At 49.2% G+C, this 10,375-nt stretch overlaps 1 protein-coding gene across 1 annotated transcript in view; it reads right to left on the bottom strand.

Moving 5' to 3' along the window:
* Positions 1-8,083: 8,083 nt before the first annotated feature.
* Positions 8,084-10,375, bottom strand: part of PCP4 (Purkinje cell protein 4) — a 62,293-nt gene continuing 60,001 nt past the window's right edge. Inside the window, exon 3 of the mRNA XM_047874120.1 lies at positions 8,084-8,490. Within this exon, the coding sequence (XP_047730076.1) occupies positions 8,363-8,490 (128 nt within the window). The 3' untranslated portion in view covers positions 8,084-8,362. The remainder of the gene's footprint in view (positions 8,491-10,375) is intronic.

The following is a 10,375-nucleotide window of genomic DNA, read 5'->3' as shown; positions in this document are numbered from 1 at the left end:
CGTTATGGAGAGGGATAAACCGTGGTCTCCCCCACCCTAGCTGCTCCACAGCTAGGGCGGTAATAGTCAACGCACTGGTCACAGCGAAGTGACGAGACCACACCAAGTGTTAAGGCACAGGAAAACACCACCGTATTAGTGTCCTGTTCCCGCTACAAGTTACTGAAAGCAAGTAGCTTAAAACAACACAAATTTACTGTAACAGTTGCAGAGGTCAGAAGTCCAAAATGAGTTTTATGGAGTAAAGTCAAGGATTTGGCTGGGCTGAGTTCCTTCTGGAGGCCCCAGGGAAGCTCTGCTTCCTCACCTTTTCCAGCTTCTGGAGGCCGCCCATACTTCTTGGTTTTCAGCCCTTCCACCGCCTTCCAAGGGCATCTCTCCAACCCCCGTAGCCTTATCTTTTCTGACACGTCCTTCCCATCTTCCTGTGATAAGGACTCCGTGATGACACCGGGCCAGCCAAACCACCAGGGTAACCTCCCCATCTCAAGACCCTTGACTTCATCACATCTGCAAGGTCCATTTTGCCCTGTAATGGAACATAACCACAGGTCTTGGGGACTAGACCGTGGGCATCTTTGGAGGCCATTGCTCTACCTGCCACCAACACTGTCATAATTCAAAGTCAAGAAGACCCCCTAAGGCCTTGAATGGGTGAGGGAGGCACCATGGGCGTCACTGGAGACTATAGAACCTGAACGGTGCCCTATGTGGATAAGAAATATCATTAGCTACAGGTGCATTGGTATTTAGTGCCTCAAACCGGGTGATGTAGGTGTCAAAGACCACAGGCTTTTAAGTCAGACCTGGGTAAGAATTCCATCTCTTCCCTCACTGGCTGCATAACCTTAGCATTTCTTTATCCTCTTTCAGGCTTAATACCTTAACATCTTCATCTGAAAAATGGGTATAATCTTGCTAAGATTAAATGAATACACATAAAGTGCTCAGCATCTTGCTTCAGGCTGACATATGGAAAAGATTTCATTTCCTCCCTTCCTTGCTGGGAACTTACTATACCCACTTTACAGAGGGGAAGACTGAGGCAGGAAGAAGTTGTAATTCCCACAGCATAACACGGACAGTAGTCACTGAGTTGAGGCCAAATCCTGGCTCCGCTGATCATAGTCCAGGGAGGTCTCCTCTCCCCAGAAGGGTGAGTGGAAAGGAGGGGCTCCATTCTGTATGGAAGGAATGACGTGAAAAAGAGTATAATAGCCAGGATCCTGGATCTGCAGTGTTGAGAACCCTCTTGTCCTTGAAGCCACCACAAGCTTGGGGATTTGTTTGCTTTTTTCAGGAGAGAGGTGGCCTACAAACATGCCTTTGCCTCAGTGCCCATCTGTCCTGAACTCTTTGTATGTCTGTCGCCGTAAAGTGGGATGACAAGAAAATCCATAACAGGCTGGCTGTCTAAGGCCCTCTTCAGAAAGGAAAATGGAAAGCCAAAGACTACAGGCTGACTTTGACCAAATCACAATCTTTCTTGGCTGCTCACTGAATGAAAGCACAGGGTTTCTCTACGTCCCTCCGCCCTCGACTATGTCGGGGGAGACATTTTCTGTACCCCACATGCAAAACACTTGGGCTCGGATGTATTTATTAATTCTCAAGGTGAGTATTTACCAAGCAACTAAACTACCCATAAAATGAGTGTTCCTGACCTCACGGAGCTGAGGGGAAGAGGCCAGCCTTGATCAAAGAATCACATAAACATGTGCGAGATTAAAGCTGCAATAAGATGGGGCGCCTGGGTGGCACAGTCGGTTAAACGTCCGACTTCAGCCAGGTCACGATCTCGCGGCCCGTGAGTTCGAGCCCCGCGTCAGGCTCTGGGCTGATGGCTCAGAGCTTGGAGCCTGTTTCCGATTCTGTGTCTCCCTCTCTCTCTGCCCCTCCCCCGTTCATGCTCTGTCTCTCTCTGTCCCAAAAATAAATAAACGTTGAAAAAAAAAAAAGCTGCAATAAGGGCCATTTAGAACAGGACCTCATGCGTGGGGTGGGGATGGGACAGGAAGGATTGTGGCGGAAACTACAGGACGTCCCCCCAAGCCTGTTTCCTCCACCTCCTGGGCACACAGGTAGACTACGTTCCTGGCTTCCCTAAAACAGGTGTGGCCACGTGCCTGCATTCTGGCCAGTGGAACTGATGTGAGTCACCTGTGGGTCTGGCCCATTACAAACCTTGGATGCCATCTCCCACGTGGAGAACAGCCGTGACTCAGAACACCTGCATCAGACTCTGCCGTGAGTGAGGAATAAAACTCTATGGGCTGCAGCCTCCAGGATTTGGGGATTCATCTGTCACGGTAGTTGTATCTCAGCTGTTCCAGGAAGTAGCATGTCAGCTCAGAACTAGATGAGCAGACTCAAAGGAGCTGATGTGGGAGGAGTGCCCCTGCGGAACAGAAACCCCCGGAAAGGGAGGGGAAAGGGCGCCATGCAGGGCTTCACAGGTCACGTCAAGGAAATTGGCTTTATCCTGAGAGCACAGTGCAGCCCTGAAAGATTTTAAGTTTGGGGGTGGGAAGGCACGGAAAAGATTACATGATTCAATCTGCGTTCTTAAATGACGGGCTGACACAAAGGAATGCATTAGAAAGAGGAACAAGGGTACAGAGTGGAAAAATCAGAAGGGTGACTGCTGAAATTACCTGGGTGTGGAAAGGCATTGGCTCTCTCCCCACCATGAGTTCTTTCTACCAGTCAACACTTAACCAGTCAGCCAAAGCCGTCCTGTCTGGGGCTGGACACACGCCGTGTGATTGCTTTAAACACAGGGATTGGTTAAAGGTCCGGGACATGGGTGGCTGTGGCTGCACCAGAGGGGGACGTGCAGTCATGCAGAACCCAGCAGGGAAGGTGCAGACCCCTCCCGGTCTCATCAAACACTGCACTGTGTGGTCTCATCTGTATCTAGGTGTTTCTGCGCTGGAATCCATTCCACGAGTCAAGGACTCAGGACAAGTGAAGCTTCTAACTGAAGCTCTGCCATTCATTTTATAGGTGGGCTAGGAAGTGAGTCTTGAGTTTTGTGGGCTAGAAGAAAGACTCCCAACCAAAGCTCAAAAACCTCTATCAGAGAAGCACTTCTCCATCCTTTGTGAGCAATCGTGGCTCATGGGATGGCATCTTTGAAAGCGTTCAAGTGGCCAAGACCCTGCAGAACAGGCACACAGAAATAGTGAGAATGGTTGGCTTCAGGACGGGGTGTGGGTTAAAATCTTCATATTCAGATCAGCTTTACAGGGCAAGGGGCAGAGAGAGAACAAGGTTAGTGGCTCCAGTTTTCACGGTCCCTGGTTGTTTTATTCAGGAAGCCTGATAGGGCCCTGCCAAACCCATCATTATCCCTGCCTCCCGGGGAGGTCACAGAAAGCATAGCAATGTCTCACTCACCCTTAATTCTTATTCAATTAAGCATCTGTTAGCAAAGAACACACTACTTCCAAAAGGGCAATGTGGCACCGAATGGAGTCCACTGCCACGGCCATGAGGGAAGGAAAGCCAACCTCAAAGCAGCAACTGAGAGGAAATAGTGTCAGGCAGTGGCTACAAATTCTAGCCCTGCAGTTAATCAGCAGGGTCGTGAATAAAATCCAATGCGCTATTCAGTCTGATCACATTACAGTCCCTGACATCTAGGAGAACTGCCCATCCCTGCTTCTGCAAAGGTGGATGTCATGGGCTGAATGCTTGTGTGCCGCCCCCCCCCCCCCCGAATTCATATGGTGAAGTCCTAGCTCCTAATGTGATGGTATTAGGAGGTGGGACCTTTGGGAGGTAATTGGGTTTAGGTGAGGTCATGACAGTGGGGTCCCCATGGTGGGACTGGTGCCCTTATAAGAAGAAAAGACACCAGAGGTCTCTTTCTCTCCACCGTATGAAGACTCAGCAAAAAGGAGGCCATCTGCAAACCGGGAAAAGGGCTCTCACCAGGAACTGAATTAGCTGATACCTTGATCTTGGACTTACTGCCTCCAGGACTGTGAGAATAAATGTCTGCTATTTAAGCTCCCCAGTCTGTGGTATTTAGTTATAGCAGCCTGAGCTAAGACAGTGGACGTTGTAGACTGACCAAGGGACCCCACCTCAATGATCTATGCTTTGAGTTGAATCAAGTGAAATCTCCTAAACGTGCAATCCATGTGAATCCTCACCTGAAACACAAACCCTAAATAAGCTCCAATCCTAACCTCTTTCCCCTCTCCACTCTTCCCCTTACAATTCTACCTGTCCATGCAGGCTAATCATCAGGGTGTACAAAATGTGTTTATTCAAAGGTATGACAAAAAGACTGCAGGACTCGAGACTACATGTCCCAAGAAGTTACAATCAGTGGACCCAAAACAGATGACCTGGGAGAACCACACCTCATGAGATGGTCTGTCACTGTCACTGGAGGCTGACCGAACCCCCCAGCCTCCCTCAAAATACAAGAACCAAGTATAAGGAAGACAAGAAAAAAGAAAGAAGCTAAAAACTGGGGGAAAGAAGACACGAATTATCGTTCTTTGCAGATGATAGGGCTGCCTACCAGGGAATCCCAAAGAATCCACTGAAAAACCACAAGGTATTATATAGTTCAATAAGATGAATAGTTACAGAGTTAAATACACAATGTCAGTAGTTTTCCTAGATAACAGTAAAATCAACTAGAAAATACTTTGGGCAAAGATACTATCTAGAAGGACAACAAAAACCATGAAATATCTGGAAATAGAACAAAAAGACCCATATGAAAAAAACTGTAAAATTCTACTGAAAGTCATAAAATGCTATAAAGATAATAATATAAAGATGTCAATTCTTTCCCCACTGTGCCCAGTTTATTTATAAATTTAATGTCATTCCTCTGCCCATGGCATTCTATTCTTTTCTTGGACATCTTGGATGCTCTATTCTTGGACGTCTGTGACACCTGAATTGTTCTCTGTTTTTAGCTCATGTGAATGGGTTTCCGCTCATTGCAACCAAGTAACTAACTCAACCTAAGCTACCCTTTGTCTCTCGCGGGCCCATATTTCTTGGCTCTCAAATTCCTCTTGGCGCCCTCCTGTGTCTCTCTCCAAATGGGCTTTTTTGCTACTTCTTGAAAAAAGGGGGGGGGGTGCTTTTTTGTGGAAAGCTTTCTTTGCAGACTTACCTGCCACAATACTAGCTTTGACCCCAACTCAACATCTGTTTCTCCTTAATTAGCTCAGTACCATGACCATTAGCTCAAACTCACAAGAGAAGGATTCTGATTGGCTGATCCCACTTCTTGGGTCTGGTGCCCATCACTGACCCAACTGGCTGTCACCAAGAGTAGTGGAGTCCTGTGGAACTCTGCATTGGGTTGAGCTAGGAAAAAGGTTGTTGCTGCTGGAAGCAATGATGAACTCTTTACCACATGTCTCTGTCATTATTGACTTTCATATGTTGGATACCTACATTGAGCCAGACACTCAAGTATTTTATTTCTAACATTTTCCCATCCACCTTTCCAAGTACACTTTATCATCACCTTGATGGTCAGGAAAAGCGCTGCTTAAATAGGTAACTTGTCTGCAGTCACTTGGCCAATCTGAAATAGAAGATGAATCCAGTTCCAAGACTCGAGGGTTGGGTCCTGCCTTCTAACCTGCCCAGGTGTGGGTGACATAACCACCTGCCCTGGGCTGGGATGCGGTAATCCAGTAAGCCTCTGCAAAGCTGACCATCCCCTTCTCTTGGGCCTTGCCCAGACCCTTCCCCACCAGCCAACCCCAACCACCCACCTTATTTATCTAGTGACTCCCATAATCTTTCCCATCATTGCTGGGGTGGCAGTTCGTCGGGGAGACTTGGGTGATTTTCCAAGCCTGGATAAGCTGCCCCTACCTATGTTCTGCCACAGCACAAATCTCTCCGTTTTATCATCTGTTTACCTGGGCTTCCTCCCCACCAGCCTGCCAGCACCTTGACAAGGCACGGCCACAGCCCTGGTGCATACATGTACTAGGAGTCCAATAAATATGTGTGGAATGAAGTTGAATTAATGATGTCCCAGCTTGCTGATACCCTATGTACTCCTGCTTGGGCACACCCTGAGGAAGTTCCCTCCTCCCTTCTGGGATGAACACTGCAGCCCACGGGAAGAGAAGGTTCCTCCAAGCCTGGAGCCATAAACCACATCTTCCACCTGCTCCAGGAAGCCATCGACTGCACATACCCAATTCCCATGCAGAGGGGGGCACATTTGGAATCTTCCCCTTGCTGTTAGTTGGAGTTTGACACTTTTATGAATCTACCTGGGAAGTGAAAAATTAAATTCATTCCCATGGCTCAAAGGAACCCAGATGTACCCTGGTCCTGCGATTAGGGTGAGAGAGGTGTATCGGGATCATTTAGGGGTCTCTCCATACATGAGAGCTCTTGCCTCCCCTCTCCTCTTTCTTCACCAATGGGCCATTATTACTGAGGAGTGCCTCCCATCCCTTTGGAACATTGGGGAAGAACACTCCTTAGATTCTCCAGCTTCCCATGGAGAGTCCCCTCTAGGGGGAGCATCCTAACTGTAAAACCAGACTTGCTTTGAGGTGAATCAGAGCTGGAGGAGACCCATGCCAGCCATCAGGGCTAGACACGCTTAGTAAGGCGGCCACTCCCTTTATGTGATAATATTCAGAGAACAAGGGGACAGTGGGAGCACAGAAGGACATAAAAGAAATTCAACTGAATTGTGTTCCCAACTTTCTTTACCTCCATAGAGACTACACAGCAGCCCCTAGGACTTCTGTGGCATTTTCCCCTGCTGTCTTGGGAAGCTTGTTCTCAGTCGTCCCCCCCCCCCCCAACCTGCTGTCCTGTTTTCAGTGAGTCCCTGGCTGCCGGGAGCCCTGGGAAGCCCCGGCTGGTTGCCGGCACTGACGTGATCCGATTGGGTACTCATCTAATCAGAAACCTGTTAGAGGAACTCCAGAGCCCAGCCCTGTCTTGTCTCCAACAGCCGCAGAGAATTGTCCAGTAGGAGGGATCTCCCCACCAAACACAATAGACACACTTTCGGGTGCATTTTGTGAAGCAGTGCATCTTCCCAAGGATGCCCGTCTTTCTCGGTCCGGACACCTGTGGCAACAAGTGAGCCCTGCCAGAGGCACAGCATGGGCCCCACCCCCAGCCGTCACCATGCCTGCTCCCACCATACTTCACACCCACGCTCCCAGGCACAAGTGTGAGCACATGCAGGCACACAGAGCCCTGTCTCTCCTCTTTCCACCGTTCTGCGTGCTCCAACTCGATCCTTGGTGAAGGAGCTGGCGCAGGGAGACGGGATGGCCCTCGGTGGTACATCGTGCCTTCCCCGAGCACCCCAGGATGCTGAACATGAGATTCGGCTTCTGTACCAGCTTCCCACCTGGCAAAGCTCCAACGACAGCAAGATTGAGTAGCTCAGGGCTCCTGCCATCTGGGGCCCCAAGGCAAGCATCCAACCCCCTGCTCTTGACCCTGTGGACCATCCTCTCCTCCCCGGCCGGGGAGCCCCTTCAGGGCGTGTGAAACCATTTACTTGCAAGGTCCTCAGGGGAAGATATGTGATAGGAGAGAAGCCAGACAGCTTCTCCACATTGCAGGTCTTGGGAATGATCCTAGCAAGTAGCACATCACAGGGTGAGGAGCTCCGGGAGGTGGGGGAGACCAGAGGGCCACCTTTCCCCACGGAGCCACACGGGTGCAGAGAGAACGGCCGCAGCGGGGGCGGAAGTGGGGAGCGTCCCCTTTGGAGTTGTGAAACGCACCTGCTGAGCACACCTGAGTGACACACGCCAAATGCTGATGCACCACCCACCCCCTTCTCGTTCTCCCGGGTGAGTCATAATTCCTCTGGGAAGCTGCTGACTCTTTGACACTCCCATCAGAAGAGGAAAACGCACTCTCCAGATGACACAGGTATGGCAGAGAGCGGACGTCTCATTCCCACAGAAAGCCTCCTCACAGAAGCAACATGTTTCAGCTCCAACTCTTAAGGGATGGAGAACACAGACAGCTGCCCTGCAGTCACCTCTAGCTCTGGGTAACTTCCCAGGTTAATCTAAGGGGAGAGAGGAAGCAGACACTTTAATCACGCTTCGTAACTCCATTTTATTACAACATCAAGGAAAACAGGTGCAGGAGGAACGATACTAGAGATCAACAGAGATGAAGCCACTCACAGCTGCATTGTCTACACCTTCCTATCAGGGAATAAATATCACGGGTCTCTGTACATGCATTGCAGGTCGGGTGTGCATGTGTGTATCGTGTGCAGATGAATTCTCTCTAGGGTGTTGTTCTTTTAATTTCTTTGACAGATGATGGTTGAATTCGCTGTCTTCTGGAAGACTAGGAGGGGGCTCTCCCTCTAGGACTGGGACCCAGCCTTTTTCTTCTGGAATTTTCTGAACTGAGACTGAATGGCCACCGCCGCGCGTTCTGTCTCTGGCGCATCCATGTCAATGTCAAATTCTTCTTGAACTTTCTTCTGCCCGTCTGTAACAACAGAAAACACAAGCATCAGGCGGTCACCGAGCTGAGAGCCGGAAGGCGGACAGCCGTCCGTCCACCGTGAAGCACACACCCACCACCCCCGCCACGCGCACGACCCCTGGTTTGCAAGGGGTCCTGATCCCCATCAGAGCCCAGAACGGGCTGTTCTCTGGCTGCCCCAACTCTACACCTGCCAGAGACCACAAAACTCAAGAACACAGTCCCAACCTCTCCGACATTTTCTGTACCTGCTCTTCTGTGTCTCGTGGCCGTGTTTTACATAGTGTTAAAAATATTAGCTGTGTTTTTACTGTTTCCTGGTGCCTCACGGAGATACAGTTTTAATAGTGCCACAGATATTGACCCAGTGGACGACTGACGTTCACAAGAGCTCCGGGTTAAAGTCACTGGGTTTCTGTGTATACTTGCATTGTCAGTGACATTGCTGATTGGATTAGGACTTTTGTCTTCATCATGGCCGCCAACGGATGACCCCATCTGACCTTCACAATTTGGCCAAACTTCCACAGGTTTTACATTTTGTTCCAAGGAGGTACACTTAGTGGTGTGTTTGCTATGCCAGAAGGCTTTAACTAATTCACACTGTAATGATCACAGAAAATAGGATAGAAGCCAAAGCAAAGTGAACACACAGGCTTTTGTGCTGAACATCAGCTGACTTCTAGCCAAATATAAAAACGAATAAATAAATAAAATCCTCCAGTCATAAAAGGAAAAAATCTTTACAACTCCTTTAATCTGATGAAAGTTAATCACAATTGCCAAGGTAATTTTTAAATCTTTTTTTAATATTTATTTATTTTTGAGAGAGAGAGAAAGAGAGAGAGAGCACAAGTTGGGGAGGGGCAGATAGGAGCACAGAGGATATGAAGCGGGTTCCACACTGACAGCACAGAGCCCGACGTGGGGCTCGAACTCACGAACTGTGAGATCATGACCTGAGCCGAAGTCGGACGCTCAACCGACCAGGCGCCCCAAGGCGTCTTTTTAAAAAATATACAGGCCTAGGGGCGCCTGGGTGGCCCAGTCGATTAAGCGTCCGACTTCGACTCAGGTCATGATCTCGAGGTCCATGAGTCCAAGCCCTGCGTCGGGCTCTGTGCTGACAGCTCGGAGCCTGGAGCCTGCTTCGGATTCTGTGTCTCCCTCTCTCTCTGCCCCTCCCCTGCTCATGCTCTGTCTCTGTCTCAAAAATAAATAAAACATTATATATATATATATATATATATATATATATATATATATATATAAACAGGCCCTGGGCCCCACTCCAGACTCGGGGTTGCACTAGGAAGAGACCCTGGTGGCAAAACCAAGTCAAGGGAGTCAGTAGCCCTGGGGGAGGACCAGACAGCCCTACTTTATAAAAGGCTCTCAGGTGGTTCTAAGGTGCAGGCAAAGTTGAGACTCAACCACTCTGTCCACAGATGAAGTGCAGAATAAAGCCCTAGAGTTGGCTCGAGGCGGAAATGGGGACACCACCTACCCCACCACACCTCACTGCCACCTGCACTTGTACCTGGAGCCCAGCAGTGTGCTGGGCTCATCCAGCTTGGAATGGGAATGTCAGAGGCATTTGAGGAAGGAGAGAAAGCCCCAGCCAGGTAGCAGGGACAGGGTTCTATTCCTGACTTTGTCACCAGGCAGCCTGAGTTCATCCATTCACTCACTTCCTCTCTCCGCGACTTTGGATAATAATGTTCAGGCGGCACGCTGACAAAGTGGAGGATATGAGATTCCTTTCAAGTGAACCAGGTTTGTTCCCCCCTGCCTGCTTGTTCTCTTAGGTGGATGACAGACGGATAGATAGATAGATAGATAGATAGGTAGATAATAGATAGATAATAGATATAGATAGATAGATAGA

Source organism: Prionailurus viverrinus, chromosome C2 (assembly GCF_022837055.1).
Source record: "Prionailurus viverrinus isolate Anna chromosome C2, UM_Priviv_1.0, whole genome shotgun sequence".
NCBI classification, from domain to species: domain Eukaryota; kingdom Metazoa; phylum Chordata; class Mammalia; order Carnivora; family Felidae; genus Prionailurus; species Prionailurus viverrinus.
This window is presented reverse-complemented; position numbering and strand designations above follow the sequence as displayed.